General features: G+C 40.4%; 2 protein-coding genes across 8 annotated transcripts in view; one reads left to right on the top strand and one right to left on the bottom strand.

The window, feature by feature from the left end:
- Positions 1-741: 741 nt before the first annotated feature.
- Positions 742-10,579, bottom strand: RCN2 (reticulocalbin 2). 2 transcript variants are annotated; one of them, XM_064517570.1, is made up of 7 exons: positions 10,147-10,579; positions 9,954-10,059; positions 7,462-7,658; positions 5,229-5,342; positions 4,322-4,418; positions 3,509-3,651; positions 742-1,520 (listed from the first exon to the last, which is right to left on the bottom strand). In XM_064517570.1, exons 1-7 carry the CDS (start codon positions 10,258-10,260, stop codon positions 1,368-1,370), a joined length of 924 nt encoding a protein of 307 aa, XP_064373640.1. In that variant the 5' UTR covers positions 10,261-10,579; the 3' UTR covers positions 742-1,367. The 2 variants fall into 2 exon arrangements, with proteins under 2 accessions (XP_064373640.1, XP_064373641.1); XM_064517571.1 differs by having other exon boundaries at positions 5,229-5,330.
- Positions 10,580-14,295: 3,716 nt separating this feature from the next.
- Positions 14,296-25,429, top strand: part of SCAPER (S-phase cyclin A associated protein in the ER) — a 193,762-nt gene continuing 182,628 nt past the window's right edge. For 4 of the 6 annotated variants that reach the window (XM_064517565.1, XM_064517564.1, XM_064517563.1 and 1 more), the window contains exons 1-3: positions 14,570-14,703; positions 16,726-16,801; positions 24,754-24,871. In XM_064517565.1, coding sequence (XP_064373635.1) covers positions 14,648-14,703; positions 16,726-16,801; positions 24,754-24,871 — 250 coding nt within the window. In that variant the 5' untranslated portion in view covers positions 14,570-14,647. Of the gene's footprint in view, positions 14,532-14,569; positions 14,704-15,297; positions 15,317-16,725; positions 16,802-24,753; positions 24,872-25,429 lie in introns of those variants that run through there. The other 2 variants (XM_064517566.1, XM_064517567.1) reach the window with 2 other exon arrangements.

The following is a 25,429-nucleotide window of genomic DNA, read 5'->3' as shown; positions in this document are numbered from 1 at the left end:
TTAAAAAACAAACAAACAAACAAAAAAAGGCAGAACTAGTTGCTTTTACTCAATAAAGAGAGAGTTAAGAGGAAGGAAAACATGGGGTAAGAAGAACACTGCAAAAGCATGAGTTTTTGTGGTGTTCCTAGATAACGCTAACTCCTCTAACGCTCTAGACGCTCTGTCCTGCGAGGCTCTGTGTGTGTTTGCAACATTCAGCTCATTATTGTGACCTTCTGGCAGATGAAAAGTGAGAATATGTACTTTGAAAAGTTGAAAGTATCTCACCATTAACCTTTCAAATTATTTCAAACAATCACATCATTGGAAAGTACTCGCTTTTATGAATGAGAATTGTGAAGCTTCCAACTGAAGTTAACTTTTAGAGGTTATTACTACAGATATTGTGTAATGTCTTGATGCTTTAGAGATCCACACATCCCAAATTAAAAAAAAGAAAAGAAAACCATATCCCACTTTTAAAAATGTGGTTCAGAAAAACTAAATGCAATCTCAGCTTTTTTGAATCTCCTTTCACACCTAGATCAGATTGTGTGTGTTCAGTCTATAAAAGCTACGAATGTTGCCAAAGGACACACATCATGCTGTTCACGTGGCATATCTGAGATGCCATTAAGTACTCCAATCATCATTTAGGAGAAGTGATTCCCAAATAAACATGCTACTATACATTGTTCCCATTTCAGTGTATTGCTAACGGTGACCCACAATAAGGAATAAATGTAGAAAATACAGAAAGACAGGATAGTCAACTGTTTTAATCCAACAACTGAAGAGGGCTTTGACACTGTAAATACCCATTGTATTGCTAATGCTTAGAATTGTACATTAAAAAAAAATATACCTGTAGATGTAAAAATAGCATGTTTTTTCTATAATACAATAAAACTCATGGTAGAAACAGTTTAAAATTAGGTAGACCATCTAGGTGTTTCTCCAAATGTATCAGATAAAACACAGCTAATACTGACTCTAAACATTCCCCCCATCCCCTCTCCCCAATTAAACTGGTTAAAAAAAAATAGTCTCTCAGTTAGGAAGTACGGTTTGCATTCTTTCAGAATCAGGTGGACTCTCCATTTTTTTCAAGTACGGTAGCATAACTCTTCACAATACAGTACGACATTTTAAATAATTTCTTTCCCAACATTATATAATTTTGGAAGTAAATATTTAAGATTAATTTTGAAGAGGCCCAGGGAAGTCTGCAGGAGGGCAATTACATTCTAAATGCAAAATATTTACACAAACATTAGTCTATTATAATTACAGCATAAAACTTGAACATAGCTGAAAAGGGGGTGCTTTTAACAAAAGCTCCAAATGAAAGAAAGGGAAGAAATACAGATTATAAAATAAATAATCTAAAGCTCTTCATGGTAGAAATGTTGATCATGAAGCTGCCTGCCATAATCTGTTGCTTCACTGTTAAGAAACAAATCTTGGTTCTTCAGAATTTCTGCTTCAGAAAGCTTTTTATCACCATTCAAATCCATTTCTTCAATAAGGTGAACAGCCTTTAAAATAAACGGACACCATGTTGCACAGTTAGTAGATACTAGTATTTATAAATATGCTTTTGGAATGGCTTTGTCAAAGTCCTGCCACTACAGCACAATTTTTAACAAGCCAGACAAGATTTTACATTCAGAACACAGTCTTTTTTTCTCAGTTTGCTTCCCTGTCCTTTTTTCACTTGGTGGCAAAGTCGTAAAATCAAATCTCTACCCTCACAATCAATTAAAAAGCAACAAATCAATGTCAAACCCTTTAGCTGTATTTTGAGGGCAGAAGACAGTATTAAAACAAATCTCTGTGCAGTGAAGATTCATCATCTTCCTAGAAGCACCAGTTGTCCTTGTCATCCCCTGGTCAGTGCAACACTCACCTTAGTGTCTGATCTGCAGAAAATGCAAGCTCGGCCCGTCAGCCACAGCCTGCCCTGCGTTTGCAGGGCAAAGCTTACAGATTGTTAAAACAAACTTCTTGGTAAATACATATCAGTTCCTGGAAAATGAATGTATGGTATTTTTTCTGTTGTTCTATGCTATTTGGCTACCAGATTTCTCACGTCTTTTTTAAAGGCCAGATGAAACGGCAATACTCAGCTTTCAAACAGCAACTTACAACTTCATCAATGCCACCTTCTCTTTAGGATAGGTGACTTTGCTAGGCCCTTTCATTAAAAGATGAAAAGTAGCACATTAAAGAAATAAAAGCAAAATTATTTCTTGCAGAACAGAACTATTACAGTACCATGACCTTGCCATAAGCCATAAATTGAATGAATAGCAAAGAATTACTAAAAAACCTAACCAAAATAACACACACAAATTCTTTGTGCTGTTGAGTCTCTCCATGTATTTCAGTTACTATACAACAGTATTGTTTCTATGAAATAAGAATCAACCACCCTCAAGAGTCCGATATGTTAAATAAAAAAAAAAGGTGTGAAGACTTACAGATCCACATTTACAAAAATACTACCAGAGCAATTTTGCAGCTTAGAGGTTAGATACGCAAACACCGAAGGCTGGAGCCTAGCCAAGTTGCTTTTTTTGTAATCAACAGAGCTGAAATAGTACTAGGCGGGACTTCGGTAACGAGACGTTCCCAGCACAGAAGATGGGCTATGCTGCTTAACACTAACTGTCTCCTGACTGTAAGAGTAATTACGGAGGTATGGGAAGACATCTTGTTCCTGCCTTTCTGAACACTGAAATCCTTCAGTGCAGTCAAAGGAAACAGATTTGCACTAATTAAGATAAAAAGTTATTAGCAGAAAGGCAGAAATCCTCTCTAAGGCAGTCAGCTACCGTAAAGTCTGATTACTAAAATAGGTTGCTCTGAAACACTAAGTGCTTCTACTGCCTACTAGAAAAAAATTTTAAAAAGACAATTAAAATGAGAATCCACTTAAACCCATTAAGATGTTCTGTCCCCGATTAAAACATTTTAATTATCATCATTGTTTTAAAGCTTGCATTACTGCATCTTGAATTATGGAATATTTTAATTTTCTTGTATTTATGCAAATACAAGTTTTATATATACAGATTATAACAATTTATCGAGTTAGAAGTAGCATGATCAATTTTTTGTTTTCAAAATTGTGCTGTTAGTATGTAAAGTCTCTTTTATTAGTATACTTCACTAGATTTACCTATGATAACTTTAAAATAACTGTTCAAAATATTGTACTTTTAAGTCAAACCAGACAAACTGTTTAAACACGTAGAATAGTACTGTGCTAATTTATATTTTTACAAACATTCATACAATTAATAGGAATTTTAAATTTGCTTTATGCATTTTAAGGATTTGCATTCTTCGTCAAACTGAAAAAAAAGGTTTAAAATATATGCTAAAATCTACACATTCTTTTTCAACTACTATGATGCAGTAAATCAGAATGTATTTATCTCTTTATGTTTTGATAACTTCAGAATTCTACTGAATTAATTTAAATCTAAACAGTAATTATTAAACTAGTCAGAACACATACCTCCTCCTGTGCAATACCCTGATTATTCGGTACTATCCAAGACAAAAGTTCTTGAGGGTTGAGTCTCCCATCGTTATCCTTGTCATAGTCATTCACGAATCGATCCTTCTCAACAAGTATCCATTCTGGATCTTCCTTTGCAGCTAATAAGAAACATTTGTCAAGTTTAAAGCCATTCTTTACCTTTAAAAAAAAAACTGCTTTCACATTTTCTCCTAAGCAAATTGACTTAATGTAATCTGAGAGATGAGTGTCTTTTTTCTCGTTAAAGCAGGAATAGAGCAAGTTTAAGGAAGGGCAAAAGTGGGGGAAAAAAAAAAAGTGAAAGGTGCTATCTGGTACAGTGAGGGACGCCTTACATTTCCCTTCCACCTTTCTCAAAACACACACAGCCTTAATCCTTCTAAAGCAAGGCTGACAGCAGCCTTCTTCAGATGATAAAGATCAAGAAAGTTTAACCTTACTTTCATGCTGGCTAGTTCCCCAGATGTGTTCAGTTAATCAAACTGCAGCTTATTTCAGCTACATACCTAGTGATGAGGAGTATAGTCCTGTCTTTGAGAAAGCAATTAAGAAAGTAACTCACAAGGAAAGAGTGAAACGGGCTATACACAAACTATTGCCAAATATATTCAGAGCAGACTGAAGAAATGACCTGCTATGCACAGAACCAGCAAACTGAGTTATTTTAAAAGATAGGATGTTACTCAGAACCTTTAGGTGGAGATGTTAAAAGCTGAAAACAAATGTGGATACAATTCATCCCATTCCAAAAGTTTTGCTAAGTTCCTTCTTCTCTCCTTTTTTTCTTACTTGGGTCTCTTCTGTAATCACCAAGGAATTCTTCCAGGCTAACAAATCCATCACCATCTTTATCATGTTCTTCTAAAGCCTCCTGAATGACAAAGTCCTTTTGCATGCATACATACAAAAAGCAAATATCAATTTGTGAAAACTTATCAGTATCATAGTTAAGAGAAACAGCAATAAATCATTTTAGAGCAATAAAGTGTTCCTTAAACCAAAGATTTAGTAATTTCAAATCTGCTTTTCTGTTTTATATGAAGTAGTGCGATAATTGCTTCCTGTGCAACAGAACAGATCTGTTCTTAGAGTTTAGGACATCAGGTTTTACTAAAAGCAAATCTGAAGGGTGTACACAGAGTTGGAAACCTTCAATGTACTTCAAAACTATACAAGTAACTGAGAAACATAAAGTTCGGCAAAGTCACAGTTAAAATTCAAGCTTTAGATGAGTTTGAATGCCTTTTTTTGGTCAGAAAAATGACCCGTGTGTCCTTTTAAGCAAAGAGAGAATAACTGGCACTTAACCTTTCCCTGCACCAAGAAATCTTCCTTATAAATCCCTCTAACTAGAATTGTACTCTGAACTAGACATGAATCTTCCTTGAACTGAAATCTTACTGATATACTTCTAACGTAACAAAGTTCAGGGATAGCCATGTAGTCCAATACCAAAAGTTTGAGATAGTTGTGCAAACCCAGTTCTTGAAAACAGAGTTCAAAGAAAAGCACAAAACTAGTGCTCCAGCTCCTGAACTCCAGGACTGAATCCACAACATAGTATCTGAATTTTAATTTGGTCTGCAAGAGCAAAATATACATAGCTGCTCAAAAGCACACTTCCTGCAGTAGACATGCATTAAAAACGTGTTGCCTCTGTATATATAGGCTGATAAAAATATCCTCCAGATCTTACCGTCATGTACTCCGCTTCTTCAGGATGTTCAAAAGCAACAAACTCATCGACATTTAGATCAGGAACATCATCTCTATTAGCTTTTTCAAAACGCTTTTTCTCCTTTAAATGAAGCTTAGAAAATAGATTTAGTTAGAGCACTTAATGAAGAGGAAAAACAACATTACAGCAACTGGTGTACAGCTAGGAAACTTTATTAGAGTATTACACTGTTTCACATTGCCTGCTCGTATTACAGGGATGCTGTATTTTCACTAAAAAAGCTTATTCAGAGTGAAGAGAGCAGCACTTTTAATTGAGGTAATTAAGTATAAATATTTGCATGTCCTTTTAAGAGAAATAATACCACCATAAACAGGCAAGTTATTATTTGCTAATTTCTTGCCCTTCCTGTTTTCTGTATTCTAAATGTGCAAAAATTTTATACTTTTTTCCCTGGTTCATTCTGTTCAGTTTCTTAAGACAAAATAAAGACCCAGAGCATTGATAACGCATCTCCACTCCTAGTGCAGTTGATGTGAGCTAGAAGCACTTTGGGATGATGAAGTGCGCTGCGCTATCAGTGTGATTCTGACCCGGATAAGGAAGCAGCCAACAAACCATTAGAGATAACAAATACTTTAAATATGACCATCCCAAATTGTACTTCTTCGTTTATATCCCATTTATTGACACTTCTCTCAAAGATAGGCTAATCTAATCCATATAACAACGAAGTACAATTATAAGATCTTAACTATTCTGTAACTTAATTAAATGTACTTTTTAAGAAAAGCTGACCTTAGCCGAGAGTTACATAGGAAGGCAGTTGAGAAGGACCGATTACAGAGAATACTAGACTGCAAAATAAACCAGAACTAGTGGGGAAGGAGGTCTGCTTCTCAGTGTTTTCTCGAGAAGTGGTGAACAAGACTGCCACCTTCCGGTATATTCATATTTTTACTTGATATCAATTCTAAATCAATACCATAATCAAGCTTTTCAATTTTAACTAAAGCAGGATCACTACTTTCCAAAATTAAGGAAAATGCTGGAGATGGCTGACACATGATGCTTGTCCAATTTTACTAATTTGGCTCTTTCCAATATATGTTGAAGAAGTCAGCAAGCAAAACCTAGCAAGCGATCAGCACAAAGTATAGCATAAATAAAACATACTGGAAAAGTAAATAATAGAGTTCTATCTCAGCATATATATGCTGGCATCATCTGAAACAAGGGATCAATATTTTGACTGGTTGTTCTATTTCAAGTCATTTTTGTTTAAAAGCTATGTAATTATTCAGTTAAGTGACCTCAAAAGCTTTAGAGGTTGTTTGTTCAGTGTGTAAGACTCACTGACTATTGTCTATTCCAGGTTCACTTTTGTCAAAACCTTATATTTGAAACTACTACTTCTAATTAAAAGCAGAAGCCAAAGGAACCCTTCCCAGCAAAAAACTCAGGCCAGAGGAGCATAAGAATTCACTCTGCTTTGGGTAATTTTTTGCACGAACTTATAAAGGCATAATTTCAAAGGAAACAAGTTTTGCTACAGGAGATTCTTGATGTATCTTCCCTCCCTGATTCTCTTGCCTCTTTCCTTTCTACTCTTAAGCATCTCATATTTGAGATTGATCCATAACTTCCTATTGTTTGTACATCCAGTTTCATCTACCAGAGTTGAATTTTGTTTGCTAAAAATGTTTTAAAAATGCTATTTCTTCCTATTAAAAGATTTTAGGGTATCTATGGTCAGAAAATTTTAAAAGTAGACAATACTGACACTCCACTTTGGGTACTTGAGAAATTACTGATAAAGTAGACAGAACAGGGCAAGAAAGGGGGCTAAACAGTACATGGGTTTCCTCTGCCTCCAAAACCAGTGATACTGGCCACTACCGCAGGCAGGACGCTGGGGGGTTACGTTACAGGCCTAATCTAGTAGATGTCCATCTTGTTTTGAGATGGTTGCTAGAGACTGCGTTCTGTGACAACAGTGCCAATATACTTCTATTCCACCCAGCTAGCAAAATGTACTCAGGAGGTATGATTTCATCCTGTCTTTGTTTTGTTGGTAGCAGCTTTAATACTGCCTGACTTTCCTCCGATTACTCCCCTATCTCAGACAGAAGGCAGTGTTAAAATCTGTGCCAGCTGCTATGGTTTCTCTACCCATCTTGTTCCACCACGATAAGCAAACACTGTTATCTTTTGCCAACAGCTTACAGAAACTGATGCTGAAACATTTTACCTGTCGAAATGATTCTTCTTCTTGATCCTCCAGGACAGTGTTCTCATCAAAATCAATCACACGATCATACATTTGCATGTTATACTCTTTCCAAGACACTAATCCATCACCGTCTTTGTCATAATCACTAAAGTGTTGCTTAGCTTCTTGTGTAACATAATGCTTAAAAGACTGCTGGATCCAGGAACTCAGCTCATCTGAAAATTTCATTAAAAAATAGTATCATCTACACTATAAAAACTGTAAAGATACCACAGGTCTATTCGGGTTGGAATACACTTGGCAATTCAGGTGCAAGCATAGAGGCGAGAGGTTAGTTAAAGCAAAACAATCTGTTTCTTCCATGTTAATGGCTTTTTTCAAGTTAACTGAATGAGAGAAGAGATCACAGCTCAAGTCTTCAGTTTCTCTTTTGTATTTCCATTTCCCTGTTGATACCCTCAGGCTAGAGTTACGGGGTTACTTTCATCTGGCATCCGCTAGCGCTGCCAGCAAAAAGGGTGATGCATCCCGCTCTGACACGTGGGAAGTGGGAGGAAGAAGTGATTACAGGTAGTGCTCACGCAGCCGCACAGCGAACTGGCTCACGGGAAACTCAGTGCAGGAGAGGGAAGATGGTTCGTTTTCAGCTGAAAAGGACCCTTATCTAGCTCGCCGGGGCCAGACAAGGGGAGCCGCAGGCCTGCCCCTCTTGGCAGCTGCTGGCATTTATGGTAGCTCGAAATGACAGTGTGGCCATGGCTCCTCAACTCGGAGGCCAGCGCTGTGGTATCCTTTCACCTTTTTTTCAGAGCTATCGGAAAATGATGACAAGTATGCTTTAGACAGATAACTCTAAACTTAACTTTGTGCCAAACATTGTTCCCATCAATTCTTTTTTTGAAAAATCTACAAACTGAAATAAAACTCAATTCACTGCTATTATCTTAGTTACCTCAAATAAAATATCAGAAGTTTTCCATTTACTAAGAGCTGAAATCAAGCCTTACATACTTTGGAACTGCTTTTAAGCTACTTGTTTTCATAGAAACATGGCTACAACAAATAAAACTTAATATACAGATGAATTCTCACAAATACATTAAAATTACTTGATTGACAGAAGATTGGGAGCAGATACTCTCCCAGTATCATCCAGCTATTTTCAGATGCCCTGAAGGGGAAGACCGCTTCCTCTGCATTGCAAAATTACATTGCCAAATTAACTCAACTGAAGTTCTGCTCTGAAGAGTGAAGATGACTCATAAAAAAAACCTACAGAAATTACTATCTTGGTGTAAAAAATCTTACCGCTTTTTTTAAAGTGCTAAAATATCTTATTTTATCCTTCCTGGCAAAAGTGTCACTACAACTTTACAAGATTTATTTAAATATCTTTGCACAGCAGCAAGAGATTTTTAAAAAGCATATTCCAAACCCTGAATTTGTATTACTGAAGGAACTTTCTCAAATGTTCTCTGGAGGGATTAAACATGAGGAAGCATGCAGACCAAGTTTTGTAACTACCAAGGCTTGTGCAAAAAGCCAGCATTGCCTACAAGCCGTAAGAGTGAGAAACTGTTTGCAATATAACTTCTTAAAGATGAATAAAATGTATAGCAGATAGTCTAGTTTATTTTCTGGTATTTGAGGCACAGCGCACAGGCATCGGCGCACACACTGCCCACTACCATTGACTGTCCACTTCATTTTGTGAAGGGCCAGTCGTCTCTTACCATGCTGCCGAAGTCGTATCATATCTCACCTCTACAAAATCAGACACAGGGACACGGCAATAAGTGCACAGCGTGTTAGTTGCGGCACGAACAGTGAACGACATGCAAGAGAGAAAGGTGATCTCATTTTTAAAACCATCTTTTATCCCGTCACATCGTAAGCGTCCTGCATGTGTAACATCACGGTAATGAAGCATCACAGTTTTGGAGTCTGAAAGAGGGTCGTGTCTGGCTCTGTGTGTGTGTGCAAGCATGTGTGTGAGAGAGAGGGAGAGAAACACCTGATTTATTCTCAAAATCACAGCAAAACAACAGAAATAGATTTTTATGGAAAGTTTAAAAATTAGATGAAGAAAGCGTCAAGACGATCCATGTAAGGGAAGGGCCTGAATCCACCACGGAGGTCCCAAGTCAAGGCTGACGGGGGAAACCTTTCTGCCTGGGAAGAGGCATTGGATACCGCAGTGCGACGGGCCGAACATACCCCCCCCCCCCCGCCCCGCCCCGGGCGCTGCGTGGTGCCGGGGGTCTGGGCCGGGATACGCAGCGCCAGCGCCATGGCTGCACTGCCGTTCCTGCAGCAACGGAAGAGGCGCCCCGGGCTGCCACCGCCCCGACACCCGCAGCCCTCGGCATGTAGCGGGCCGCCCCGCCTCCCGCAGGGGTCCGGGCCGGGCTGTGCGGGCCGCCCGCCCGGGCCGTAGCGCTGCGCGGAGGGGGCGGCCGCCGCGGTGCCGGCGCCCGTTGCGGCGCCCGTCAGGGTCCCGGCGAGGTTACCGTGGGTGAGGAGCCCGTCCGCGTCCCGGTCGATTTTCTTCACGATGGCGCTGAGCCGGCGCTGCTGCTCCTGCGGGCTCAGCCGCGCGTACTCCTCGGCCTCCTCCTGCGGGCGGCACCGGCCCGTCACCGCCGCCGGCCCCGCCGCGGGAGCCCCGCGCCCCGCTCCGCCCCCGCCCCGCGCCCCGCTCACCTGGCCGCCGAGCAGCGCCTCGCGGTCGTAGTCGGCGCGGTGCTGGCCGCCCGCCGCGCCCAGCGCCGCCAGGGCCAGGCCCAGCGCCAGCAGCGGCGGCGCCGCCCGCCGCATCGCGCCCGCCGAGGAGGCGACCCGCGCCGAGGGGCGGGGAAAGGCGCCGCGCAGGGCGGGGGGCGCGCGGGGCGGCGGCAGCGACAGGCCCCGGCTCCCGGCCCGCCGCAGGCCCCGGGGCGCCGCTGCGGGAGGACAGCGGGTCTCGCCTCCCTCTGCCCGCCCCGTCCTCCGCCTCTGTGCGGGAGCCGCGGGAAGCGCCGCAGGCCGCCGGGCCGTGACGATCCCTTCCGCGCTGTGGGCGAGCGGCGCGGCCCGAGCAGCGGCGGAGCCGGGCACGCCGGGCTGCACCCGACCTCGGGGCGCCAGGCAGGCTCTGGCCTGAGCGGGCCCGGCCCGGGGATCAGCCGAGCAAACCCTGTCCCGGCCTGGAAAGGGAGCAAAGGGTTCCCCTTAGCACCCAGGCAACACTGCCAGCAACAAACTGAAGCGATGCTTCGTAGGTGAGGGAGCGAGGTGGGTCCGTGTAAATTTTCGTAATTGTTCAATGCGTGTGTTAGAAAAGAAAGCTGTAAAATACAGTTATCTCATTTACCGCTTCAGACAAACTGAAAATGCGGTGAGTAAATGAGCCGGGGGCCTCCGCAGGAATGCCGTTCCTAGCAGGTGTCACCCGAAATTGGGCTTGCTCTGACCCAGGGCCACTGCAGTCACGTAAATCACTCTTACGGGTTCGACTGAGATTTTTGTCAGGCCATCATGGCATTTCTTATTTCTCCTCCCAGTATTAGTATTTTTCTGGACGTCCTCTTTTAAGCAGAAAGAAATAAGATTACTTCGAAGTATTGCTAAGATTAGGAGGAGGATTAATAACTCTGGAATTCCGAAAGCATAATTGTTGCTGTGTTTTAGTGCAGCCCCGCATTAACGGGACTTGCCTGCTATAATGTCCTCTTTCTTTCATGGTGATAGCAATGTACTGCTCCTGGTTAACCTCCAATTCAATTAACTGTGAAAAGCTAAGACAGTTCATTCTGAAGATCCGAGAGTAAAATACCGTAATAAATCACTAAATGTGTTATTGTAATTTCCTGCCCATATAAAAAATGTCTTTCTATTAAAAAATCTAACAGTGACTTGTCTAATATCTTTTATTGGTTTAAATGTCAATTTTCCCATCAATATTTACATAAATCACATACACAAAATGTGAATGAAGTCATGCTACTTTGCGGCATTTGTAGACAAAGCAAATCCTACAAGCAATCAAAATAATAGCATTTGACTGCTTTCTGAAATAGTGCTGAAGATGCTTTGTCTTCTTTGTCTGATTCATAACTAACACCAAAAAAAGCCAAACCTCTTGGCTGCAGTGTATCAAATTATACATTTCAGTGCCTAAACAACTGTAATAGCCCCCAAATATCAAATTCAATGTAGACGAATGAAGAGCAAGCTTATTAACAATACATTCGTGCGCCAAGATGACTGAAGATAGAGATGGAGGAAATACAAATGATTGGAACAAGAAAGCAAGCAAAATCAGAAAAACATATGCTATATGTTAGGAAAAAATCTAAAGCTCAGCAATAATGCATTCCAAGAGGGAAAACATAGGAAATCATAGTCTTCTCTTGATAGTTTCCTGTGTCAAAATCCAATCCAGACACTTCCTAGCACTCAGTTAATCAGTCCTGTAGTAAAATTCAAGATCATTCTGCTATGCATGTAGGAAAAAAAAAAAAAAAAGAGAATCCCATGTTCCCTTGACATTTTTGAACCAAGTGCATAGCAAATGCATCACTATTGTAAATAAAAAGAGGATATCAGCTAGGCTATTTTAAAATCAGAATACAAGTCATGCCATAAAGAAAGTTTTTTATGTGCTAGACTTTTTGACTTTTCTGAAAAAAACACGCCTTCCCTCAAGCCAAATTGCATACCGCCTTTCATAAAGAAAGAAGCTCATGTTCCACACAGATCCACTGTATTGGATCATTCTTGCCTTTTTTTCTAATGACTTGACTAAAGCCATGATATCATTTCTTCTCTAAGAGATCTGCAAATGGAAATCTGTTCCTGTTAAACTGTCGGCACGACAGCAGTTCTCCAGCAACAAAAACAGCAGTTTCTTAACAGTTATTTCTAGCAGGTGAAATTATCTGTCTGGTGTTTTCTCAAATTTTTTGACTTTTCTACATTTTAATTTTATAAATCACTAGCCAACTTGAATTAACCTTAATTTTCTTTCATCCAATGCACGTCATTTATGGTCTTTCAAAATAAATGGATTTACAGTAGCTTTATTTAGTTTTCCATTTTGACATATTATTCTAATTCTGTTTCATCATATGGAAACTTTCTAAGCTGCATACAAGATGGTTAAGTGTATCTAAGACCTATGTAGAATGATTATCCTTCTGTCTTCCATTATAAAAATTGCTGAGTTTTGTCATACAGATTTAAATAAGGGGAAAAGCTGAGCAATCATCTACTTATGAAGACAGTCACATTTACATAGTATGTTTTCAGACTTCAAAATAATAGTCATTTGCTTTAGTGGTACCCAAATATAACTTTCTGAATGTTCTAATTAATGATAAGGATTATTTTATAACACCTTGCACAAGGTGTCCTGAAGTATTTTAGACTCTGCAGACATTATAGGCCTGCTTTACTACTTCTCTGCGTTTACTACTTTCTCTGCATTAGTATCTTAGGAGATAGGTTATAAAATTACATTCTTCTGATGCGGTACCTGATCTGGTATCAAACGAGAATAGCAGTATTTGCTGCAAGATCCTGAGGCCGGCGCCAAGGCCAAGCGCACAGCTCCGGGAGACCGAAGGGGCTGCCGTCGCGGAAGCAGTCACACTCACGTGCGGCAAGGGAATACGAGAACGGCCGGCGAGTCCGTAGCGACGGCAGTGGGGGCACTGCGCAGGCGAGCCCAGGTATGGAGTTTGGGAGGACACACATGGGTGTGTTTGCTGAGAGGTGCCAGGGATAAGCACCCAAATGTGGCTGTTTGCAAACCTGACAGTAGGGCAATGTGGAGACACGGTTGTGCTCAGGCGCAGCAACAAGGAGGAGGAGGAAGGCACGCAAAAGGAGATGCCGAAACGTGTTATTAGGAAACCCAGAGAGGGGTGTACTGACAGGTGTCAGAAGGGGGGTGCAGCTGTAGTTCAGTGTTAAGCAGTTGTGTGGAGGAAGGCGAAAGGCAGGGGAACACACAAGGCATGAGACACAGCTGCGGTCAGACTTTGCCCTAGGAATCAGCAAGTCACAGCTTTGGATTACGATGGCAGAGAAGGGGCAGAGGTACGAACTGCAGCCAGGTGGAGGAAGGGGTGCAGAGCTCCTTGCAAGGAGAAATTCATGCAGAGACAGACTTTGACTCTCACAGGAGTGTAAAAATGTATCCGACACATCAACGGATAGGATACAAAGACATTGACAGGGGCATGGAAAATAACATATGTTCAGTATACTAGTGTACTGAAATGGCATTGTGTGCCACTTTACATATGCAAGGTCACCACCGCAGTAGTGGTGATAGGACTTAGACAACTGTCCGGTGATAATAACCAAGCTTGTTATTGAAGGCTGACAGAGTAACGGGTTTGGACGGGACGGTCTGGCTCAGCCCTGCTCCAAAACAGAACGAAGCACGTCGCATCTGGGAGATGTCTGCGCTCCTGTTCTTAGAGACATCAGACGAAGCACGTATAATCTCCCAAGCGATCTATCCTAACGCCTGTACTCTTATTTTACTATTAGAGATGTCAACCTAAATTGTCCTGGTTGCAATTTCAGCCTCTTCTTGTCATTCCTATCCCAGTGTGAGGAACAGACTATCCTCTTTCTCTTCACAACCATGTTTTTATGTTCCTGAAGACTCCTGCCACGTCCCTGCTTGTGTTCTCCTCGCTAACAGCCCCCGCGTGTCCAACAGCTCCCCACAACTCATGTCTGCCAGAGCTCAGGTCGTTCGCAGCGGTCTGCTCGGCAGTCCCCACACCGGCCGCATCTCTGAGGCCGGGCTGGACCGCGTTAACCCCCCCGTTAGGTCACGTTTCGCGAGCTGCCAGCACCTCCCAGCCCGCACGTACGCGCCTTCCCCCTCCTCCCGCTCCCGCACGGCGGGAGGCCGCTGAGGCAGCAGCGGAGGCACCCGGGGGCGCCTGGCGGGCCAGCCCCAGGTGGCACACGGCCCCGCACGCCGCGGAGCTCCGCGGGCGGCTTGGGGGCCCCTCGACGCCCGTTTCGCAGGCCGGGGCGCCGCCTGCGCGCTCTCCCCGCGCGGGCGGAGGCGGCGGCCGGGCAAGGTGCGGGCAAAGCCTTCACCGGCGCGGGCGGCGCATGCGCGGCGGGTGGGGGGGGGCAGTCGCAGCGCGCGGCGGCGGGCGAGCGGGCGGCCGGCGGCGGCGGGCGGCGGGATGCGATGACATCACCGCGGCGGGACGCGCGCGGGCGGGACGGCGCAGCGCGGCGGAGAGCGTGAGTGCTGCCGCCGCTCCGCGCGCCCGGCGCGGGGGGAGGGGCGCGGCGGCGGCGGGGCGGGCGCGGGGCGCGGCGGCGGGGCAAGATGGCGGCGGGCCAGCCCTGCCCCCTCCCCTCGGCGCTGAAGCCGCTCGGCCTCCGCGGGCCCCGGCGAGCGCGGCGGCGGCGCTGCCCTTTCCCCCGGGGTGGCGCCGCGGCGGGGCGGGGACGGCCGAGCGCTGCCCCCGCGGGCGGCTGCGGCGTGGGGCTTCGCCGGGGCGGCCGCGCCCTGAGCGGGGCGGGGTGGCGGCGAGGGGCCGGTTGCCACCGGCAACGCGAAGCCCTCGCGGCCGGGCCGGGCCGGGTCCCTCCCGCGGCGGTGAGGCACAGCCCGGCGGGGGCCTCGCCGTGAGACGGGGCTCCCCGCGCCGAGCGAGCCTCCTCCCCGGCCCCGCCGCCCAGGCCGGCGTCGCGACCCGAGTTGGTGCGGAGAACTTGGGGCCGCTGTGCTCGAAAGGGCTCCCGCGCCTGTCTGAGGAGCGAGCGCCGCTGACCCGTGTGGTCGCGCACCTCCACCTCTCTCGTGTGCGGGGGAGAGACTGGCTGTGAATTTTTAGCACTGCTCTTAGGGGTATGAGTAGTTGTGCTTATCAGGCTAAAAACAGTGTTTGTACCTTTGCAGTTAAAAAGAAAATGATGACGGTACAGTCTTGGAACGGACTCAGAGATAGGGTTTGCCTTCTCTGCGTGTTTGTCTAAATCATAGATTCTTGTTTCTGAATATTTTCCAAATACCTCACAGTACTGTGAAAATATTTGGGCCCTCATTTGTTTTTTTTCCCTCAGTTTGGGCTTTTATTATTCTGTGATTATAATCAAAGTTTTGTGGGCAAAAGCACTGTTTTCCAATTTATCTAAGTGTTCGAAGGCTCCTCCTCATGCTGGGCCTATCCTGAGGTCTGAAGTAATGTTGAAGTAAAGTTATAATACTTTTTCAAAAGTTCAGCTTCCTTCAGGCGACTGCAAAATGTTTCAGTGTTTTCCTAAGCTCAGCAGGTAGTCTTAAAGAATACAAACAAATAGAAAGGAAACAAATCTAACAGCTCTCTGAATGCTTACATAGGTTTTGGCTATTTACTGTTAGAAAAATAGGCAATTTATAAGATGGAAGATGTAATCTGAGAGCAAGGGAACAGCAGTATCATTAATGATAAAGACTAGCGTAATCCCTCTGTAGATTTGACACAAAGTTAATCTTGTTCTGCTGTGTAACTTCTGAGAGTTTAGAAGTGTCTCTAACTTCTGTTTCACATCTAATCCTTCAGAAGAAGAAGAACTGTTGCAGGAGTTTTTTGCACTTTAATCAATAGCCAAGAGGAATTTATTTCAACCATGAAGCCAGGAGTTTAATTTTATTTTAGAATTGTTGTAACAGTTCTGGAAATTCTTAATAAACCTATAAATGTTCAGTCCCAGGTTGTACTTCTGCATTTGTGGCAACAGTTCTGTAGTTCAGTACTGGATACAAATATTTACTTTTCTGGAGTTGACTTGTACAGGGAATGTCACAGCTTTTTTTTTTTTTTTTTTTTTTTTTTTTTTGCTTTACCACTAATTATCTGATATGGATTTTCAATGTCAGTATGTCCCTGATTCATTCTTCTTTTTGTATTAATGACCAACTTGCCCCTTGTTCTATCACAGGAAAGATTTTTTTCATGCATTCGGTTATTCTTATTGCCTTTCCTTATTCTATAGCAGTCAATGCAGTTGATTTCTATTACAGCTTCATAACGTTCTTTATACTATTTGCTGTCTTATTACATGGACATTTAATTTTTCTTGTAGGGTCGTTCTGTTTTGGGGAGAGGCTTTGGCTGCTTTTAAAAAGGAGCAATGCAAACACATGATAAAGTTTTCAGAGAGTAGTTTTATTTATGGTGTTCCTCAGATGTGCATGATGTAAATGCTGCTTAGAAGTTAAAATAAATTTTAGAAAGGTTTAAGTAAAATTGACTAGTTGCATTTATTTTGACACAGGTATGAGAACTCAATGGGGTCAGCCAAAAATGTGATAAGCGAGCCCGTTGATGTGGAGGAAGGTTATAACATGATGGTAAGTCATTCAGCTATTGTAACAGTGTATTAGGATTTTTCCTACTTCAAGAAAACCTACAGTTTTGCTGTCTGGTATTGTAAAATGTATAGTGCTTGGTTAGTGAGGTTTGACTTCTGAAGTATTTCCAGGTGATTTTGTATTTTCTGTGGTGATAACGAACTGTTAAAGGTGATTCAAATACTTAAAATATTTTAATATTTGCACTGCTGTAAAAATATGCCTTTTCATGACACGTATATACTTTTTCTTACAGGAACTAGTCATGCCTTTTATGTACATAGTATACTGTATATAGTCTTGAGGCGAATGGTATTCTGTGAACCTTTAGTTTTCAGAGAGGTTTAGAGAGATTAAAAAATGATGTTGAATTACTTCATTGTAAGAATTTTTTGTGTTCAAGAGCCAGTTATTGGTTATATGAATTGTAAAAGAGTATGATGCAGCATGCCTAATTCCTGAAGGGGTAGAAGTGGTTTCACACAACTCCAGTGCTTTTCTGCACCTAGGGTTGGGAACAGGATCAATAAAGCTTCGATACAATTACTGCCTTTCCTGTTGGAGAGAGTCACTTCACAAGAAGCTTTTGAAGGGAATTAATAAAAAGTAAGGAACAGATGTTTGAATTTGTGGATTGGAGATTTGTTGATTAGAGTTCAGAGAGGCTATTGGGATCCTGTCCTCTGATGGAAACTCACCGGGCCTGAGGAAGTCTCTCCCAGTGCTCTCTGTTGTATTGCCAGAAACTACTGACATTCATATGTTAAACTAAGAAACACTGACCCTTCTCTCTCTGCATGGCTGAAGAGGAAAAGCCATGAAGGTGGCAGCACCTTCATGCTTTGGGGAGGATGGTGAGCAACCCGGCATGGGGAATGGCAGAGGAAAAAGCACAGTGTGGTGAGGTGGTACAGCACAAAGCTGAACTAGACCCCAGGGTGCTGCAGTAGAACTGGTGCTCATAATTTATGTATTGCTTGGTATCTCATACATTTATAGTTGAAGAACTTCTGTGATGGTGACATGTTTCCTATCACTATCCTGTAGGCTTCAAGTAAATTCAAAATGTTGACATTTTTGGTCTTTCTGTGAAGTGTGGGAGCAAAACTAATCTCCTTGAAGTAGTTTGAAGATCATCTTCTTAATATAAAATGGTATTGCATTGAGAACACCATTTAAAAGTCTTCCCAGAGGATAAAAAGAAGAACTGTATAACTGCCTAGTAAAGAACATTGTTAATACCATGTGCTGAATGAAGAAGACATCTTTTAAAAAAATAGTTTATATTATGCTTAACAGGTCATGGAAACAAAAGACCAGATCACAGTTGCACGGAAGATGCTACCTTTGGAGTGGCCTGATATTTAACTGCTTTCATTTTTTTAAATCAAATATTCTTTGAGCGGTTTTTAAAAATGTAATTATATATATGAGAAAAAATTCTGAAGACTTTCAAAACATACCAAAATATATCTGAATTTTTGTAAGGACATGGCCTTTTTATTGCAACCTATGTAATTATTTGTTTTGTAGTATAGAAGTCTATGTAGAAGTCTGAAGAACTCTGTTGTATAAATTAAACATGGGTTGTAAGTGCCAGCATTTTCAGTACTGAGTGGGACTTTCCAAATTGTAAGGTATTGCTAAGGAAGTCTTTGTTTCAGTGTCAGCTAATTACTTAAACAGAGGTTTGCCTTGGCGCTGATCATGCTCGAGTGATCTCTGAAAAACTGATGCTGAGCAATTTGGCATTCTGTGCACAGTTCAATTAGCCTCCTGAACGTGTTCCTTTATTTTTATCAGAAAATACTTTTAGTAACATTGAATGATCGCTCTTAGAAACTTTGTGGTCCAAGTATAATTTAAAAATAGTGAAAGAGCAGACTGCTTACAAAGACTGCTGTGGGTATGGGTTTGAGCTCTTATTTTAAACACTTTGTTCTAACAGGTTTTAATACAGTTTTTTTTTTTTTCAAGAATAATGAAGGTGATTTCAATAATGAAATGATACTGTGTGGAAGCTAAAGGAAAAGACCTATTCAATTTATTTACATTTTCAAAATACCAAATTTGATCCAGGTTGTTGCCCTAAATCTGACAATTTAAACATTTAACATTTTAAAAAGAAAACATTTTGTTGCTGGAGTGCCTCGTGGCACGAAACATTAAAAACATTATCCGTGTTTATGATGTGGCAGTACCTGCCTTGTTGCATGTCAGCTTATGAAACTGTGAAACAGGCATGAAGAGCAATCTCATACCTGGCACATTTTCTCATGTCATTAGAGATATGGTATCACTGCGTATATTTTAATTAGTCACAGGTTCTGAGCATAGTCTGATGAAAATCTTAATACTTGAATTATATATGTACAATCAGTATGGGGTTTTTGAATTGGTTTGGAAATTGGTTTTTGAAGCTTTTTCTCCAAACAAAAGAAACTCCAAAAGCAGCTGCTTCTGATGAAATTGAGGACTGTTTTCTTTGAGTGTCTTTTACTTACTTGAATGATGTAGCAAATTTAGATTAGCCAGAATGAACGAGATATTTTTAAGATAAATTTTTGCCAAGATATGAATACTGTAAAGTTTAGAAATAATGAAATAAATATTTGCAGTGGCAGTAGTCACCTGTAAGATCTTAAAATCTTTGTTTTTCCAAAAATATTTGAGTAAAATATTTGTACCATGAACAAAGCATTTATTTACTGAAAATGTAAGTTCTAGCTATATGAGGAAATTATAGAAGCTGATGAAACTAAAAGAAAAATATGAATCCTTTGGTAGCATTCAGCTGGTCGTTTGTCATTTTAAGGTGTGTATCCGTAATTTGTGCTTTTCATATTGTGAAAAAGGGAAACTTTTCCTGTGATAGAGTTGAGAACTCCTATCAAATTTTTGAGACACAAATGCTTAACAAGTGGAAGAAAGAATTAAAGCTTTACTTAGTAATATAAATGTTACAGAAGTGCTCTGAGACAGATTTTCTTGATCGTATGCATATACACGTATCATTGTTACGTTGTCTTGAGGGAACGTTAGAAGATGATATTTTTAATGGAAAATCAGGATCAATCCTTGTAAATGTCGGTGTCTACATGATGAGGTATTTTTTAAAGAGTATTTTGTTTGCATATTTGCCAGGCAACTATAAATAGGAGCACTGCTGTTTATAGTTCTAAGGTTTTCTTTTAATAATAAAAATTCTTAAGAAAATACTGGTTTTTTTTTTAAGGTGCACAGAATATTTCACTTATCAGTGGTCTGGGGGAAGAAATACTCCCGAGCAGTAGTCTCAAGTGAAGATTGTTCGTAGTTAATGTAGTGGTGACCACACAATTGGCCAATGCAAATGCTATGAAATTTGCAGATTTGATAGGATGAAAGTAGTAATGAGGTCAGAATATGAGGAATTAGGAATAGAGGTATGCTTTTTTTGTACATGGGACTTGCTCTTCATAGTAATAATAATACGGAATTTGTCCCTGTGGATTCTGTGTGTTTTAATTTTGGTTGCTGTTGGGGATACTTAGATACACAGCACTTCATAAAAGATGTCAAGTCCCTGATAATGGAGGACATGGAAATTGCATCCTAAGTTTTCAGGTTGCGATTCATTGATGAAGCAGTTCCCTTGTTTGCTGTCTGACAGTACTGATTCTAGAAAGTGGAATCAACTAAATTTATTACCATCATGAGACACCTTAAAAGACAAAATTTGCTGTGGAAGAAACTTCAGTATTTCTCCTGTTTTTGCGTCACTTCTAAGCATGTCAGTATCTCATTCTTGCAGTCTTTTAGACATTTGTTTTTATTTCAGTTGACTCCTGTTTCAACTGCTTTCATCCAACCTGTGCTCTCGTGTAAGCCCATAATATTTGTTTTATTGGTTATGCTAATAAAGAGTGTTTATCTTTTAAAGTAGCTGAGATTAGTGCTGACAGGACTTTTTTGTTGTTGAGAATGCAACGGATGAAACTGATGATTTTGATTATAGAAATATATTTGTACGTGTATTTTTTTGAGCATCATTAAAATGAGAATCATAATAAAATGTCCTTTAATATTCATAGTCAGGCCTCAGTGTATGCTCCCTATTTACAAAGGATAAGGGAACAGTTGCAAAGAAGTAGCAGAAACCAAAAAACAGTCTGTGATTTGAGGCTAAACCACTTTTCAATAGCACCTCTTGCCTAAAGGATGATTGTATCTCCAGCAGTTTGAAGAATGTATCTACTTTGGATACTTAAGCAGCAAACAGAAGGGCTTTAGGTTGAAAAAGCTCTCAGAAACCTGTATATCAGAATCACTTCACTATATGAAAAAGAGTATTTTAGCTCCTGTCAAGTGAAAAGGCTATCTTCATACCTACTATGGCCTTTGCACAATATTTTCCCGCTTCTCTGCTTTTCTTTGGTGGCTGTACACTTCATTAGTGCTAACTATTCCTTTGAGAACTCCTTTAGGGGTTTCTTCTTTTGATTGATATCTAACTTATGGACACCAGAATTTTAAGTCAGGCTCTTGTTTCAGGATATAAAGTGCTTGGAGAAGTGATGTTAAGATACTTCCGCTTACCTCCCACCACTCATTTCTTTCCACGTTCCATGAGAGTCTACGTTGTAAACTGGAAAAGGGAGTTAATCCTGTTAAAATATTTCCGCCAGTCCTGTAGTACACCTGAAGACTTTCAAAATCTGGATTAGTTCCCTAAACATGTTCATGGCATATACCTTCCTCTCCACCTCCAACATCTGAGCTAGCACATTTGCGATGGATCGTGGCGCGAGTAGTGGGAAGAAAAGGGCAGAAATGTCTTGGAACAGAAGAGTTGCCAAAAACTTTGTATTGTGAAGTAATGGCTTTAGATACCTGTGTTAGAGGTTTGTTACTCACTAAGGGGAGTATTCCCATCATGAATTGCTTTCAATAATATTGTAAAAGAAGGAAATAATGTTCAGTCCACATCTCATTTCAATTGGGCTCCATTTCAAATTTAAAACTTTTGTTCAGAAATTTTCTCTAGATATGTTTCTATAGTATTGTTTTAGGTTCTGGTTATTGGCCGCTTTGGATGTTGGTGTTACATAGAGAGAAAGTATTAAAATTATGCCCTTTTCAGAATGATAGGGATATACAGAATCCATGCTGTTTTCCGTTAGTTTTAAGAGATGCCAGAAGATCTTGTAAAAAAAAATAAAAAGCCTCTGTAGCAAATCTTTTTTTAAATTACCTGTCATTGGTTGGAGTAAAATTTAAAATTGGGATAATAAGTTCTGTGTTAATAGGTATTACTTTCCTAAAACATTTGGCTTGTATATGCACACAGATTGCAAGCATTAGCTAAAATTGAACTTTAAAATAACCTGGACAAATTGGAGAAAATGGCTTATTAAAAAAAAATACTATTCAGTATGGACTAATGCAAAGTTTTATGCTTACATGGGAGTAATGATCTGCAGATATAAGGATAGAAAACAACTGGCTTGGCAGTGCTTGTGCAGAAAGGAACCTTAGGATTAGAGAGTCATAGGTGCAACAAGGGAAGTTCTGCTTATATATTAGGAAAAAGAGTTGGCTTTACTTTGACTGGGGAGACGAGGGCTGGGCTAGAAGACCTCCAGAGGTACCTTCCAATATTTGTTGTTCTGTGATTGTGTAAGTCATGCTAATTTATATGTGATATATCATGGCATATACAGTCTAAGTGATTATATTGTAAGTCATGACAAAACAATATCATATGGCAAAAAGAACATTTATCCTTTTGGGTTGTTTATATAGGAGTATCATGTGCAAGATGTGAATAATCCATCCATGGCATCTAGCATTGAGAAAGCCTCCACTAAGGTGCAGTATTTGCTTTTGGACATTGTATTTCAAGAAGGGTATGAATCAGTTGGAGACAATCTAAAAGAGAAAACCCTAAGTGCTCCAAGAAAACTTGAGATCTGGAAAATATGAGAGAGAAGGTTAAAGGAGTAGGGATAGTAAGCCTGGAAGATGGGAAGACTGATAGAGGATGGAACAGAACATAACAGCATAAAAGACAGGGGAAAATAAAATAAAATTCAAATGGTCTCCAAGTCTGCTTTGTATGGCAAGAATGAGGGGGCTTATGTTGCAGGAAAGGCGTAGTTAGACATTGCATTGATTGCGCAGGGTGAACACGCTCTGCTATTGGAAGTTTTAAAAGATCCAGTAAATGTTTGCCAGGAAAGGTTTTTATTTACTTACCCATTTTTGTCAGGGGATGCAGTAGAAGAGTCTTATTTCCAGCTGAGTATTTAGGTGTTTGTTTTGGGGGTTTTGTTTGTTTTTGAAGATTTTTAGGATAAATTAGTGCAAAATGCAGTCTGAACAGTCTCATTTTGGTTTAAGCCAGTCATGTTTCAGAGACAATTAAGTTAAATGAAATTTAACTCGATCTTGAAGTCAGCTCCCATAGGTATTTACATGGGGGTTTATACAGTAGTTGAAATTGATTTAAAATTGGTTATGTGACATTTGTGAATCTTTAGTAACTTTTAGATTTATGATGAAAAGTATATTGTTAAGCAAAAAGGCAATAAAAACTTGGCTCAACAGAATTGGCAATTATATAGAATAAGGATAAAGTAGAACCATTTTAGAATAGATCGTGTTGGTTAATGTGCTTTAGTTGTTTTTTGGAAATATTTATGTAATTTACTTCATTTTCAAAAATTCACCTATAGAGCTGTGCTATTTTTGCTTTTTTTCATTGTATCACGTGACAGTATATCTAGGTAGTTCTCTGTGGAGCACTAGATGGCACACTGTGGCTTTGAAACAAGCAATTGAGGACATCTGGATGAGATAAATTTAGGTTAAATATTATTACATAAACATTCAAATAGAAGCAGTTTCTCATTTTTATTGCATTTCCTACCACCTTGATAAATTACAGTCACTCATCTGCTCTATTCATTTTTAATGTATTTATTTTCTAAAGATGTGCTGGTTACAGGTTTAATACAATAGTAAGAACAAAAAGGGGAAGAATGCATCTTCTGATTAGTGCTATAGAAAATCAGTCTGTTAATGCTTAAAGTAATGTTTAGATTCACCTAACTTCTTTGTGGTTAAGTTTCTCACTGTCCAAGAATACCTTGGTCAGCAGTTTGGCACCATCACAATACATAGCCTTAGCATTACTGTACAGAGCTTGGCTTTGTTTCGGATTACTTTCTGGGGAATAACTTGATACAGTCTATGAAGAGGCAAGATTATATCTAAATGACATCTGTCAGCTGATACAATTATTTCTTAATATATATGCTTTCAAAGATCTTGTAATGGTATATTTTGCATGTGAAAAGAAATACGTTTATTAGTTCATTCTCAGCACCCATTATTCTGTCTTTAACACATGCAGCTTTCTAGTAAAAATAGTTGCCAGGAATTACTTTCTATATTCTCAGTGAAAAAGAAGTGAGCTTTTTCTTTGTTTCAGATGGTTCTGATAAACCCTGTGCCTTTCTCCAGGCTTTCTTCAGTCAGCTAACGTGTATTTTGGTATCATGCAGCTTTTATCTTGATTCATTAATTTTAATTATCTGAAGGTAACTAAAACATTTGTAAAGTCTACTCTGATGCAGCACTGACAGTCAGTTAAATTGAGATAAAAAATGTCTGATCTGGACATACCTGTACAGAGGACTGGGTAGTAACTCAGATCATTTTGACAAATCTGTCTGCTAATCACACAGAAAAACAGCTGACTGTGAAAATAAATATGTACACCTATTTCTGCTAGCTGGTGAAAATACATTACGCAAGCACCCCCACTTTGGATGGTTTAGCCATATATTGGATGGAATTAATATATTGAAACCTTTCTCGTGTGTGTGGGGGGGCTACATATAAACAAATAGGTATATGTAAATATAAAATATGTATATATTTCCCCTCTCTGTATTTCTTGTTTTTAGGCTTCTTTCCAACGCTCTAATAGTCATGACAAAGTGAGGAAAATAGTTGCAGAAGAGGGACGTACGGCAAGGAACCTAATTGCATGGAGTGTCCCACTGGAAAACAAAGAGGATGATGGTAGGTGTTCAGCTGTTTTCCACAAAACTTTTCCCCTCTGATTTCTCTGTCCACTGGAATTGCTAGCATGGAAGCATACTTCTGACATATATGATTTCTGCATAAAAAAATTAAATGGTTATGTTTAGTATACATAGTATTATTTTTCAACCTTTTTTCAAAATGAATGCACTGTCATTGAAAGGTAACTTTGTAAAACCTGTACAGTGACACATTAAAAGTTGTTTTAATTTTTTATCTAAAGAACATCTAAGACTGTCCTCTTTTGCTGATATTATCAAGATATCTGTTGAATATAATAACGTTAAATATTGGACTTGGAAAAGGTTGTTGACAAACAGTCTCTTGTAAGTTGGGGTTTCAGATTTTTAGGGACAGCTTAGAGCATTCCAACAAATTGCTCTCTGTGCTGTAAATCAAAGAAATTTGAAAGTTTCTTTCAGTATCACTTCAGTCTGTGGTAGACAGTTGTGAAGAATTTTTGAAAGGGGATATGTGGGGACAACTTTACCCAATGCAAGTGAATCCTCAGCACAGACTTGCGACTGTTGTAATAGT

This window comes from Dromaius novaehollandiae, chromosome 10, assembly GCF_036370855.1.
Source record: "Dromaius novaehollandiae isolate bDroNov1 chromosome 10, bDroNov1.hap1, whole genome shotgun sequence".
NCBI lineage: Eukaryota > Metazoa > Chordata > Aves > Casuariiformes > Dromaiidae > Dromaius > Dromaius novaehollandiae.
This window is presented reverse-complemented; position numbering and strand designations above follow the sequence as displayed.